Below are 14,446 nucleotides of genomic sequence, written 5' to 3' on the forward strand. Positions count from 1 at the left end.
GGCGGGGACGGCCTCGGGACGCCGGACACCGTATCGGGACGCCGGACAAAAAAAGCTTTGGGGGACGCGGCTGGGAACGTTTTTTTGTCTGGGTGCCCCAAATCTCTTTGGGGGACGCGACTGGAGATGCTCTTAGAACCCGGTCTTGGTGTACATTATCATGAGCTTGAGTGTGATCTCAATGTTTTTTCCAAGATTATTCAAATTTTGTACAGTAAAATTAAATTATCATGACACATGAGCATGAGTTATCTCGATTTTTTTAAATATATCCAACTTCTTAGAATGTGAAATAATAGGAGTATACAGATTTTTGCTATGAGATGGGCCCCAGCTCGAGGTTGGAACGAAAGCCTGCTGGCGGCTAGTGAGCCAGTCCACTCCACAGTCCCCACTCGTCCGTCCCTCCCAAAAACCCTCGCCATGGCGACCGCGGCACCGCCGCCCGAGGAGCTTGCCAACGACGCCGGAGCCGAGGAGGAGGAGGAGGAGGACCCAGAGGAGGTGGAGCCGTGGCTCCAATCCTCCGACGAGGAGCCGGAGGTCCCGGCGCTCGAGACGTGGAACCCTTCCCCCGACTCGGAGCCGGAGCAGCAGCCGCCGCCGCCGCCGCCGCCGCCGCCGCCTGCACCGACGAATTCGGCATCCGAGGTGATGGATATGGCGGAGGTAGAGACGGAGGCGGCGCCGCGGTGGCCTGGGTTTCCCGGCACGAGCGTGTTCCGGCTGGTCGTGGCCGGGGACAAGGTGGGCGGCCTCATCGGGCGCCGGGGCGAGATCATCAGGCGCCTCTGCGAGGAGACCCGCGCCCGCGTTCGCGTCCTAGATTCCACGGACGGCGGCGCCAGCCGGATTGTAAGGACTTCTCCCTGGAATTTTGGTTGATCCATGCTAGGGTTTATGGCTCGGCGGTGGCTAGGACATGGAAAATTGGGAAATGGCACTACGTTGCAGGGCGTGCTTAATGTGGCGTTGGCCGTTGGGCACGTTGAGCTTACGGTCTCAGGCGGTCACAATCAGGGGATGAATTAGCTCTAGAAGCTAGCTAAACTATAAATTGTTCCTTGTTTTGTCCATGGGGATTGTCAATTGGACCGTGGCATTGTGTGCCAGAGTTGCTCTGTTTTGGGTACTCATTTCCAAATTCTCTTGGGATTTGGTCATTTTGTGCTTTTGGCCGTTGGCACATTGTTACTGCCATCTTGCAGTGCTATGGTAGATGGGATTGTGTTTTTTCTTGCAAAAGGGACAGTGTAACAGTGATACTTTTTCACAAGGTCAAATAATTTAATATCTACTTAACCAACTTGTTTAGGCCTTTAGGGTACTATCATGCTGTTTCAAGTTCCACTCCACATGGAGGCAGCTTAGTCATCATTAAAGAATATCAGTGGATAAAGTGTAAGGCCATAGGCCAGGGTGGTCCAGCTGTCAGCTATTTAACTTGCATGATCTGTCCCAACTGTCAGCTGTTTTTGTCTATTAGTGTTTAGTAGAGAAGTGAGTTGTTATTTAATTTAGTTGTTCTACTACAAGATGCATGTACTTCTGTAGGGATTATAAGTATTGAACATGTTATCTGTTGGGTTCTTGTTTTAGTTTAACATTATCTTGTAATCATGGGAACAAAGGTATTATTGAGGCCATGTGTTAGGAAAGTTGAAATGACTTGACAAAGTAAACAATTACTCTCAGTCTTGCAACCATACACTTTTTTAAGTGGGATGAATTTAGTGTGACATCTTGAGGTGGTATTTGTTGTGACTACAATAAACAACAACAAAATAATTCAAACTAAGTTCATTCAATTTTGCAAAAAATCCTTATTCATTTTTGTTAATTTTATTTGTCTCATCTCTAGGTTTTGATATCTGCCACAGAAGAAACACAAGCAGAAATTGCACCTGCTATGCATGCTGCAATTAAGATCTTCAAACATGTAAATGAAATCGAAGGGATCAACCCTGGTGTCATATTATCTGCTGCTGCACCGGAAGTTTGTTCTGCCAGATTATTGGTTCCTACAGCACAAGCTGTGCACTTAATTGGCAAGCAAGGGATCACGATCAAGTCAATACAAGAAGCTACTGGTGCTACCATAAGGATTATAGATGAAGGTACATGGTTATACATTTTCATGTTAATTATTATGTCAAAATATTGGTTGATATTCTAGCTTGATTCTTAGGATCACCGGACATTTTTGTTACCTATGAATTAATGACATTGGTTTCACTTTTGGATGTGTAAATTGAATGTGGGAACAAGGGATTATACTTGGGTACTCTAAAGCAAACATGGTGCCACTACTTGTATGATCCATCATTTATTGTACAAGAGTTGCCACGGAAAGAAAACAATTGGACTGTCCTCCCAACTTAATTTTGTATCACCAATCTTGTCTGAAAAGTAGCACCTACCTTCTCCCAGAAAGAAGTAGCACTGGCCCTGTTCACAAGAATAGAAGTGGGTACTCTGTTTCACCACTGGAAAATGAGTAAAATTGATAGGATTTTTTGTTCTCTAACTTACTAGCATAAGAATACTTGGTTTCGTCGGTAGACACTAGTCAACCAAATGGTTTCTTCTGACTCTCGTAGAAATTGGTCATTCCTTAAGAGTCCTACACTAAGTCCTCATGCACCTTCTAGTCCCATCACTTGAAAATTCATAATTCAACCTGCTTCTTGAAAATTCAAACTTCCTGATTGCACTGTATTCCTTAATACCAATGTTATAACACAAATAGATTTTGGATTTTCCTTCGATGCTATATAAAGCACTTAAATATTCCATATGACGGAGAAGTGTCTTGATTTGATCTGGTATGTGTAGCTGCCTATACAATGGAGATTCTGTTGCACACTCCAAAAGGTCTGCCTGGTGGGTTACAGTTTTGAAAAGCCAAACAAAATACTTTCCACTTCGTTTGATTTTTGGGCTATTTTTCTATTTCCGATTTCATTTAGTAAGTTACTAATTCTAATCTTGACCCTTGGCTGTAACATTTTCTACTGGATCTACTTTTGTAGGTGATCTTCTGAGTAATCAGATGGTGGATGAAAGAATTGTGGAGATACGTGGTGCTTCCCTCAAGGTCCTCAATGCCCTCAAATCTGTACTTGGACTTCTTCGGAAGTTCCTAGTTGATCATGGTGTCCTTCATCTATTTGAAAGAAAGGTAATCTTTGTTGTGGTTGTTGCTGCATGCTTTATTATGCATCAAGATGAGAGCAGCTTTAATGTTCTCATGGAATTGATATTTCTGTTGCTCATCTGCAGAACCGAGCAGCAGATCAGGTGCAGGATAGTTCTAAACAAAACCCAGTTACCTACAATTATGCTCTTCCAGTGAACCAAGACCTTTTGCGATCCAAATGTCCAAGTCCTCTTAACCCAGATGACAGCAGATACATGTCGCATGGACGAGACCCATCTGTCTGTGACCTATATTCACCAGATATCAGACACCCAACTGATTCCTTAATACCAAAGGTCTAATGCTATAACTATGATCCCCTAGTTACATACCTATATTACGCTAGTTAGATTGACATATTACACCAGTCTGCTACAGACGTTGCTCTTACAGAGTGTTTTGTCTTTCAGATTAAACAGACAATGCAGATCCCGTTGCCATTAGCTGAAGAGATAATTGGTGTTCAGGGACAAACCATTGCTGATATACGTTCTATCAGTGGTGCGGTTGTTGTTCTCGAGGAAACTGGAGATTATTTGGACGAGGTTCTTGTTACGGTAGAAGGCAGTTCTTCACAAGTTCAGACTGCGCATCAACTTATACAGGTTAATTTCACGTCTCCTCTCTTGCATCCAGTCCCTGAATTAAATTAAGATGCCATTGGATTTTCTTGTGCCTAGCTATGTCCTTATGTTTATTATATACTCAGGTACTATACAGGCCCAGAAACTCAGCCTACAGAGCCATTTACCACCTACTACCTCCGTATTTCAAGACGAACTTTGACCCCAAAAATTGAGCAACAAAATCTTGATTATATTATATGTAATTAGTATCATTGGATTCGTATTGAAAAATACTTTCTAATGATGTTAATTTCATACAAACAATCTTTATTATATATTTAAAGTAATTCTTGGTCAAACAAAAAGCACGTAAAACAAGGGCGCCTTATTCATTGAATCGGAGGTAGTACTAGTTATACCAGATTGAGCTAAGAACTAAATGTACAACAGTACCATGTTGTTTTTCTTGCAACAATTTCCATGTAGTTTACACAAGGTTGGAGGTTTTAGCCAACCTTTAGAAGATATAGAACCGTTGTCCCTGTCATAAAGTTCTCTTAGATATTAGACTAATAGGATTAGGAGGGAAGGGCATATGTAATTAATATTCCTCAGCTCTAGCTGTTAGTTTATGTACTGGAAAACTGAACTCAGTTTGGTTTCGTTTCGATGAAATGGAACTGGGGAGTCACATGTCTGTTATTCTAAAAAAAACTAGTTGCTCCTTCTCTCTTTAATTTTTTGTTTGTTTGACCCTTGGTGATTCCAATCATTTTATAACTAGTGTGTAGGCTCCAGCAGCTTACTAGAGCAGCTACAGTACCTGATAGCTACCTGTGTAAAACCGGAAAGCACATTACACAGCGCAACCCTTGCAACTAAATGCGAAATTAACTTGTATCCAGTTGCTGGATTAAGTTGGGATGCCATCCATGTTCTTGTTCCCAGCTACGTTCTTGTGTTTATTATACTCTACTATACTTTTGTCTCTGTCAGACCCAGAAACTCAGCCTGCAGAGACAGTTGCACTTACCAGTGATACTAGGTTGAGCCAGGCAATAGCTTAATGTACTACAGTACCAGATTGTTTTTCTTGCAATAAAAATTTTAGTGTAGTTTTTTTTGCCAGCCTTTAGAAGATATAAAACTGGTGCATTCATCATAAAGTTCTCTTGGATATTAGGCAGTCGGATATGGTTGCTTTCATCCCCATTGTCTGCACTCTGGAGCTGGATAGGACTTTTTTTTTTTTTTTTTTTTTTTTTTTTTTTGCGAAAGAGAGCTGGATAGGACTTGAGGAAGCTACTTGTTCACAAGGCAGGACATAGAGAAAGCTGCTTGCTTAGTTGTTCCTTCCACCATTCTTTTTTGTTTGTTTGCTGACCCGTGATTTGGATCTTTTTATAACTAGTCTGTTGGTTTCAGCTTCCTGGAGCAGCAACCGAGCACCTGATAGCTTACCGTGTGTAAAACTGGAGAACCCATTACACAGCACAATCTTGCTACTACGCTGTCAATCTATTGATGCATTCACTCAGTTTACCGAGATTGCATACTTGATGTCTCTACTTGTTGTCGCCTTTTGCAGGAGATCCTATCGGGCGGCAGGGAACCTCCACCACCCAGAAGCAGCTACAGGGACCCTGATGCCGGCCCGAGGCCTCTGTTAGCTCGGCACCAAGCTTCAGCAACTCGGGACTACGCACCCTCCCTGTACCACGAATACCAGTCAATCAGCGACCGCCGTGAACACTCTGACTACTACCACGGATACGGGCTGTAGCAAGCCAAGCCGAGTAGCTAACCGTCCCCTAGCTTCATTGCCGCGCCTAACGTCGATTGCCCCACCTGGATGGTGAAATGTGCAATGCTCGTTAGCTGGCCTTGCCAGATGAGGAAAGATGAATGGAACTGCAGTGATCTGACACTCGAAGAATCCGATGCCTAAGCTAGTTTTCTTTTTTGCATATTCACCCTTGTCTGAAGAAACTCAGGTGTGGTATGAATGTTTCCAGTATTGTGGCACCTGGTTTGAGCATAGTCCCATGTGGGCTGTAATGTAATGGATTGCTGTTGCCGCGATGACTTTTCGGCTGTTGGGTGAGAATGGACGGGAGATATGTCCCCTCAGCAACGTCGTGTTTGTGTGCTGATGGTACATTTATGGTGTGCTGGTGTAGTATGTTTTTACATGGTTCGCTGTTTTGTGTGGTCCGCGTTGCTATACTGCACAGCGAGAAAAATCACGTTGCTAGATTTCACCGAGCTCCTACCACGACTGCATGCTCAAGGCTGCCTTAAACATCGAGTGGAATTACTGTCTAATTTTCCACAACAGATTGTAAAACACAATCAGCTTCATGCCTCCAATCCTCCGTGGAACCATTTCTCCAACGAATTACGAACCCGTAAAACCTAGATGGTACTCCCTCTCCCAGTCTCCCTCAGTTCCATATTATTTGTTGCTAATTTAGATCTATCTACACACTTTTTGTACTACCTCCGTTTCGATAGATAAAGACACACTTATTCTAATACGAACTTTGACCGATTTTTACTAAATAAAATATTGATTATATTGTACATGGTTAGTACCGTTGTATTTGTATTGAAAAACATGTTTTAATGATATTAATTTTATATCAAAAATTGATACTTGATCAAAGAAAAACACCAGGAACGAAAACGTTTTATTCATTGGAATGGAGGAACTATAGAGATACAGAGTACCTCTGAACGTGCAACAACTAATATGAAACAGAAGAGTATATTCGGTGCACCCAAGATTGAAAATATTCATCAAAATTTGACACGACCGAGTCAAACAGTTTCGAAATCCAAATTCAACTCACGGCTCAACAAACACAAAATTTCTTTCGCGTGCTCGAAAATCCCCGGCCCTCTATAAATGCCTAAACCCCCACGGGACCAACATTCCCAGAGACAGCTCTCCGCCCACCACGCACCCGCACCGCACTCCCCGAGGCCGTCTCTCCTCCCGCACCGACCCACGCCCGCTCCGCCCGCTCCGTCCGCCACCGCCGAGGTACCCCTCCCTCCTCCTCCCTCCCCCTCGCCGTCACCGGCGTAGAGCTAGCTAGCGCGGAGGACCCGCCCCCGACTCCCCGCGCGCCGACCCCTCCCGCCGCCGACGTACGGACCCCGGCCGAACTCGCTCGGCCAGCCCGTCTCGACTTCCGTTTCCTTCTAGCAGACGCCCCGGTAGGCGCTGGTCCGGCTCCGCTCTGCGCAACCCGCCCCGAATTCTCGCCCGCATCGCGGATTTCGTTTCTCGCTTGTTGAAATGCTGGGGAAATGTTTCGAATCCGGGCCGGGGTTTCTCCCGTGTCCGAATCGCGGGGTGGTTTCGGTTTCTGAGGGTTCGGTCGTTGCTCGAGGGAGATGGTTCTAGAACGCTCGTGCTCGACTCCGCGTCTCTGCTATTTCGAGCACGGAACGCGCTGCAAACCCGCGATTCGAGGTTGGGTTTTTTCCAAGGTTTTTGGTGGGTTTTTGGTTGGTCCTTGCGCGCGGGAGCGGTTTCGATCGGATTTCGGGTGCGGATTTCTAGGGTTTTGTGCTGTTGATCCGAGCAGGGGGCTCGAATTGGACCAGTGCTGCTGGATTTGGGGGTTTCTCCCGGCGCAGGTACGGCCGGCCAGAGATGGAGTCCATCTCGCCCCTGCTTTTCCGTGTAATTTTGGGCCGTGCTCGAGGTCTATGTGGGTGGATTTTCCGCGATTTCACGCAACCTCGTCCTTGATTTGGCCATTTTCTCTCCATCTTAGGCCTTCCGATCGAGCAGCAGGCAGCAGCGCGATCGATTTCCCGATTTGGGGGGAGAATGTTCCCTTGGGTACTTCCAACTGCACATCTGTTTTGTGGCGAAATGTCCGGAATGCTGTTCTAGTTCTGGTCGTAGTGCGTTTGAATCATCCGCGGCTGGCCATTTATAGCGTGTTAGCTTCTGTTTTAGGGTGCACCACATCCTGTCATCTTGGTTTCCTGGTTCCCACTTCAGAGGCTTTGCTCAGAAATCATTGTTATGCTGTATCTCCCGCAGTATTTGTTCAATTTGTGCTGAGTGAGTAGGTTAAGGACAGAGTGAGGTTTTCATGATTTTGTTGATAACTTCAGACACGCTGGTCGGTGCAAGACATCATATCAGCATGCAATGTTGTGTTCTGCCACCCCTATGCGATGATCCACCGGTTTGCTTTAATACTTGTTTCAGTGAGAGATTGTTGCATTTGCTTTTGAAGTCTATTTGAGCTGGAGCAAGTAGTATTCATCTCGGTGCTGTACATGAGAGAAGTATTTTACAGAGCTTACTGGGTAAACATACATAGAGGGGTTGCGTCACATTAAAATTATGCACTGTCCATAGCCCATCTTAGTTTTGGAGAGTAGAGAGTGGATTTGGTGACCGCGTGTATACGTGAGCACGTATCCATTACCGTTGGATGCATATCAGCACCGTTGGATCGGCTGACGGCCACTAAACGTCCGTTGGTGCATTTTGTAGACGTGTCGTTTTCTGGTTGGCTGAAACACGTCACATCCTCGATTCCCTTTTCCCCCGCCTATCTCTCCACCTCTTGTGACCTGTCCTCTGCTCGGCCTCCACGCCATCCCTGCCGTCCTTGGCTCACTTTTCAGATCGAACTAGCAATAATAGCTTTCCCACCGCTAGCCGAACCCACACAGGAAAGCGGAGCGGTCAAGATCTTGAGCTCGGCTACTCCTCCTAGGTGAACTACTGGAGGCAGTCAAGCTCGTTGACTCGAATTAGGCCACCATGGCCAACGGCCAATCCTCGAGCTAGCACTGACTGGAATTGGAGATCCATGCCTCCCAATTGAGCTCTCGATGACTAGAATTGGAAAGCCATTGCCTCCCATCGAGCTCACGTTGATCCCGATTTGGAGATGGACGCCATGTCCGCGTCGTTCAGCTCTTGTGGCGGCGTGGCGAGCAGATCGACGCTGGTGTGTTTGGGCAGCTTTGCCGTTGGTCCATGGGTCGCTCGCGTCTGCGACCGGCCGCTGCCACGAAGCAGACCGCCAGTCACGCCCGCACCATTCCATCGGCCCCGTATGCTCATCCCCATTACCTGAGATGCACCCGGGTACGATTAGTGTTGGGCTGTTGGTACTCCGCTGCCGGCCGCTTGAGAAGCAGCTCGCCTCAAGTCAAGCAGCTTTTCACCTTCGTGGAGTTCTTGCTCAGCATCCCGAGATCCGACCAGCATCTGCCCGAAGGCACAAACAAGATTAAACTGGCCGGCCAGCCATCCACCACTTCTGTACTAATTTTAACAAAAAAAACATTGTATGTACAGTATTAGCGCAACTCTACTGCTGTAGAGAGAGGGACGAAGATTGGAAGAACGGAGAGGAGAATAGAGCGGGCACGGGAGGAGGCACTTCGCGGGGCACTGCCGGCGCCGGAGAATGTATTTCACGCGGGAGCGAGGGAGGAGATGAGCGCCATCTTTGGATGGCAGCGACGAGCGGGAAGTCACGCGGCAGCTAGGGTCGACGGAGACGTGGGCACACGGAGGATCTCCGGGGCACTCCTCGACGGCTGCGGGGAGCTCCTGACTACGGGCGTACGAACCGGGTACTGCTGTATTAGCAGCTTTCCACCACATCGCTGCCATCCACAGATAAGGAAGGAAGAGGTGTTCTGAGTTGGGCGCGTGCAGGTGAGCGAACGATTAGCGAACGATTGGGTTATCACTTCACGGACAACAAACGTCGTTGGACACATGGCAGTCAGTCACCGCGTGCTCACGTATACACCCGGTCACCGGGCTTCTTTTGTTGGAGAGTAAGCAGCCTCAGGCAGTTTCACAAAACTATAGTTCTGTGAAGTATGTTTATGAACCACCAATGTTAGTACCTTTTTATCATATCCTTTCTCTATAGATAAAAGGATGCACTCCTCTTAATGCTGGTTTACGTTTGAATTTCACGGTAGTTTATTTATGTTTCCCAAGTAAGAACGTTTCAGTGCATGTTGTTTTATTTCGTTTTGCTTACATCTCTCTGGTTCAAGTTCTAGTATCATAGTTTGTCATTAGAGATGTTCGTCAAACATATACTTATTTCCACTTGAAGTAGCAAGAGCTACTGGTAGGATGCAATGTATTTTATGTAGAGTATATATTTTCTGAATTCGAAATAAATTTAACTCACTGACGGATATTTTTTAACTGGCATTTACCTTTTTGAATTCTCAGAGGTTTTCCTATTTTACAACTCTAGAAAGATGGTAAATGCAAGTTTTGCTATTCCTGCGAGTGAGTTCGCAGAACTGAAAATTGATACCAATTATGACTCCTCAAATCTGGAGCAGAAGACAAAATTGCGCCACATTGAACGGCACAAATCTTGTGGGGTGAGTAAAGCAATCTTATCTGATGGTTGTGGTGGTCAACCTTGCCATCCGCACCAAACCCTTGAGGAAGACGCTGCTTGGGAAGCCCTAAAGAAATCGATAGTTTACTTCAGAGGTAAACCAATTGGGACTGTTGCTGCAATAGACAAGTCTCAAGGAGAACTCAACTATGACCAGGTTACCTTTCCCTTTCCAGTTCAGCCATTGCTTTTTCAAATTCATTTTAGTTATGAACATCCCTTACTCCCTGTTACATCATGTTTACATGCCCTTCTCAATTCTATTTTTTGGAGCATGCTAGTCTCAGAATTCAGGAATGGCGAACATTAATGCTCGTAGTTATTCTGTCTTGTGTGAAAAGCACCTATTGTCCGTCTCATATACATACTTATAAATCTCCTTGTACCCTACATGCATTATTATCAACATTGATGGGATATTTTCAATATTCTTGAACAGGTTTTCATGAGGGATTTTGTTCCCAGTGCTTTGGCTTTCTTGATGAAAGGAGAACCGTTGATAGTGAAGAATTTCCTGGTAGAGACTGCTCGCCTTCAATCAAGAGAGAAGACGGTTGATCTTTTTAAGCTTGGACAAGGTGTGATGCCAGCGAGCTTCAAGGTGCATCATTCCGACCCTACAAAGAAGACTGAAATTCTGCTTGCTGATTTTGGTGAAATGGCTATCGGAAGAGTTGCTCCTGTGGATTCTGGCCTTTGGTGGATTTTTCTTCTTAATGCTTACACCAGTTATACAGTGGACAAGTCTCTGGCTGACACCCCTGACTGCCAAAACGCCATGTGCCTTATTCTCAAGCTGTGGCTCTCTGAAGGGTTTGATACATCTCCGGCCTTACTTTGTGCTGATGGATGCTCCATGATTGACCGTAGAATGGTAAGCCACTCAGACATCACTGAAATTTATTTTGTTCGTGTGGTGGACAGTATGTCTCTTGCGTCCTTGCCTACTTGCTTTTCCTTACGTCTTGTTACAAAGCTACAGTCCAGACACATTTTTACAAATGCAGCTCTTGATCAAAATTAAATCATGGTTTAGCTCATTTAGGAATAAGTTGATGCCTGTTAGATAATTTCTATGTGGTTTAAGGGAAGAACCTTGGAATGAAATCATAGATCTGATATATGATCATTCTGAACATTAATCATCTGATGCTGCACGATATTGCATTAGTTTTGGAAGATGTTTGAGCATCGTGTGGTCATGAAGAGTGTTCTGTGAGATAAGTGAATGCCATTAATCAAAGTGCTGAAGGGCTCAAGTGATTCATTTTAGGAGCCATGACTCTTTTTGAAGTAGGAACTGGTAACAAAATACACTTTCTGTTACATAATACTTCTGTAGAGGGTCAAGTAAAAAGTACAAAGCATCTATGTGCTTTTTGGGATGGGAAATTATCTAAATGTATATCTTGGGCATATGTTCATGGTCATTCGTTTCTCTTGGTTGCTAATTAAACTATCTGCAGGGTATATATGGCTATCCGATTGAAATCCAGGCTCTCTTTTTCATGGCTCTGAGATGCGCCTTAATTTTGCTAAAAGGCTCTGGTAATGACTTTGTGTCCCAAATATTAAGGAGGATCAAAGCTTTGCGCTACCATCTGCACAGTTACTATTGGCTTGACTTCCAGAGACTCAATGACATATATCGCTACAAGACAGAAGAGTACTCAGAGACAGCTTTGAACAAGTTCAATGTGATACCCGAGTCAATCCCTGACTGGATATTTGACTTCATGCCTAGCCGTGGTGGTTACTTCATTGGCAATGTCAGTCCTGCTAGGATGGACTTCCGCTGGTTCTGCTTGGGAAACTTCATTGCGATTCTGTCATCATTAGCAACTGGAGAACAAGCTGAAGCAATACTGGATCTCGTGGAGGGACGCTGGGAAGAACTTATTGGACAGATGCCCTTGAAGATCTGTTACCCTGCAATGGAAAACCAGGAATGGCAGATAGTCACTGGATGCGACCCAAAGAACACCCGATGGAGTTACCACAATGGAGGATCATGGCCAGGTAAGTCTCACAATAGTTTCACTTGATAGTTCAAATTTTAGGCTGGTTTAGGAGTAATATTGATCTGTTTTGGCTTGCTCTTCTTTCAAGGATTGATTTATGTATGATTCCTTTGTGAACCTTTTGAGCTTAAAATAGTATCTCACACATAGGAAAAAATCTTTGTCTACCAATACTCCTATCGTATGCATCGGAGCTGATTATGGTGATCCTTAGGCATTTATTTTTGGAAAAAAGTTGTGTACAGTATCAATACTTTTTTTCCGAACCATGCAGTATCAGTATTTCCAGGAAAACTGATGATGACACCCTATTTTCTTCATGAAAAATGTTGACACTGTCGTATCATGCCCTAAAACACGTCCAGTTGTTTTATGCCTGTGTGATAATAATACCGGTTTAGCACTTGAGGAAACACTTGCCTTGAGTGGTAAAAAGGCTTACATTTCGGAATAGAGGCAATAGTATTTACTTTTCTGTTCAGCTTTATTCCTGTCCATGGTATATATATGGATGTCCTGAAATCAGAGAACCAGATGAGATTGGTTGTTCGTCACATATAGATGATCTTACAGTAAATAGCTTCAGAAGTTTTATGCCTGTCACCGCCATTTCTCATCAAATCTATGTTTGTTTTCTCCTTCGGATATGTGCCTGCGCATTATATTTCTCTTCTTTTGATATAGCTACTACCTTTCTGTATATGGCAAACTGTTTACCCTTTTTGTTTTCCTTTTCCAATGCAGTGCTGCTGTGGCTCCTGGTAGCCGTGAGCGTGAAGCTGGGGCGCCCCCACATCGGCCGCAACGCCTTGGAGCTGATGGAGCAGCGGCTGGCCAAGGACGACTTCCCCGAGTACTATGATGGGCGGGCGGGGCGGTACGTTGGGAAGCAGGCGCGCAAGTTCCAGACATGGTCGGTCGCGGGCTACCTGGTGGCTAAGATGCTCCTGGACGATCCCACCAAGATCGGCATCGTCAGCCTGCCGGAAGATGGCCAAATCCGGGAGCCCGTCCTCAAGCGCAGCAACTCCTTTCCCTGAAGCAAAACATTGACACTGCAAGTAAAGTACAAGGTTTAACTTCGTTCTGATGGAGAGATAGAGGAGGTACATTACATACGTCGCACGGTTGCTGCCAAGTTGGCGTGACAGGTTGAAACACATTTGCATAGATCGCTGTGTTTGGAGAGCAAGCTTTTTTTTCGTTGTTGTCTCGCTGTCACTTGTTACGGTAGAAAGAAATATTGGTAGGATCGAGGAAATGGTGAGGATTTGCTTGTGCATGCACTGGTTCACCAGATAACTCTATGGCCGGTGAAAGCAAGTTTTAGTGTAAGTAGTTATTCGCATGCACGGATTTTGGGCGGACATAGATGTAGTTGTCCAGTGGTTTACTGGTGGAATGATGGATGATGCTGAGTGTTCTTGGATGATACATGATACATAGATGCAGTACATTGTTGGCTGTTTGTCTGTGTGTGTTCATAGTCAAGAAATGGCTGGTTTTGGGATGGTGACGTGTGTGGGTTACTCGCTGTACCGCCTGCTTGTTGATCAGTCCTTTCTAGTCTTCCGTGTGTTGGCTGCTCGCCCCGCCGGGATGTCGTTGCCACTTGGACAGTACTCCGGATGTTACAACTATGATAGAGAATCGACGTTGATGAGCATCGAGGTGAAAATGTGAAATAGACAGTCTGGCATAGGGGTGCGCTCAAGTGTTGAAACATGTGATCGCGCTGCTCGCAGCATGCACTTGCACCTAGCATTAGGCTGGTGTCAATGCATAGCCTCACTCTCACCCGCCACGTCAGCTTTTTTCCTCACTCTCACCCCACTCTTACCCCACGGTGCCAGTGTACATGCTATAGTGCTACCTTTACTTCTCTTTCCTCCACGTCAGCTTTTCTCTCTCCTCGACATCAGCATTTCATTTTCAGATTACAACAATATAAATAATGCAAGGAAATTATGTTATTGAACTAAAATTGTTACCGATTACATCATAAAATAGTGCCAGCTCTGTTTAAATTTTTGTGCAAAAAGCCCCTCAAAATTTGGCTCAAAACACCCTAAAATGCCAAATCCTACCATGTTTTTATTTTTCCTAAGCAAATCCTAAAGTCCAGGGGGTTTTCTGCAAAACCATCTTCTTCTCCACGCACGCAGCCAAGCTGCTGCTTGCCGACGCCGTGGCCGTCGATGGCGCTGGGGACGGCAGCGATTCCGGCCCCTCCCTCTC

General features: G+C 45.3%; 2 protein-coding genes across 2 annotated transcripts; both read left to right on the top strand.

Moving 5' to 3' along the window:
• Nucleotides 1-364: 364 nt before the first annotated feature.
• Nucleotides 365-5,895, top strand: LOC127308613 (RNA-binding KH domain-containing protein PEPPER). The gene is made up of 6 exons (XM_051339477.2): nucleotides 365-855; nucleotides 1,862-2,117; nucleotides 3,033-3,181; nucleotides 3,283-3,495; nucleotides 3,610-3,804; nucleotides 5,354-5,895. Exons 1-6 carry the CDS (start codon nucleotides 424-426, stop codon nucleotides 5,546-5,548), a joined length of 1,440 nt encoding a protein of 479 aa, XP_051195437.1. The 5' UTR covers nucleotides 365-423; the 3' UTR covers nucleotides 5,549-5,895.
• Nucleotides 5,896-6,709: 814 nt separating this feature from the next.
• On the top strand, nucleotides 6,710-13,722 carry LOC127308611 (probable alkaline/neutral invertase F). The gene is made up of 5 exons (XM_051339476.1): nucleotides 6,710-6,811; nucleotides 10,010-10,344; nucleotides 10,627-11,061; nucleotides 11,654-12,206; nucleotides 12,953-13,722. The coding sequence occupies exons 2-5, from the start codon at nucleotides 10,039-10,041 to the stop codon at nucleotides 13,246-13,248; spliced, it is 1,590 nt and encodes a 529-aa protein (XP_051195436.1). The 5' UTR covers nucleotides 6,710-6,811; nucleotides 10,010-10,038; the 3' UTR covers nucleotides 13,249-13,722.
• The last annotated feature ends 724 nt before the right edge of the window (nucleotides 13,723-14,446 follow it).

The sequence above is a fragment of the Lolium perenne genome, chromosome 6, assembly GCF_019359855.2.
Source record: "Lolium perenne isolate Kyuss_39 chromosome 6, Kyuss_2.0, whole genome shotgun sequence".
Taxonomy (NCBI): Eukaryota; Viridiplantae; Streptophyta; class Magnoliopsida; order Poales; family Poaceae; genus Lolium; species Lolium perenne.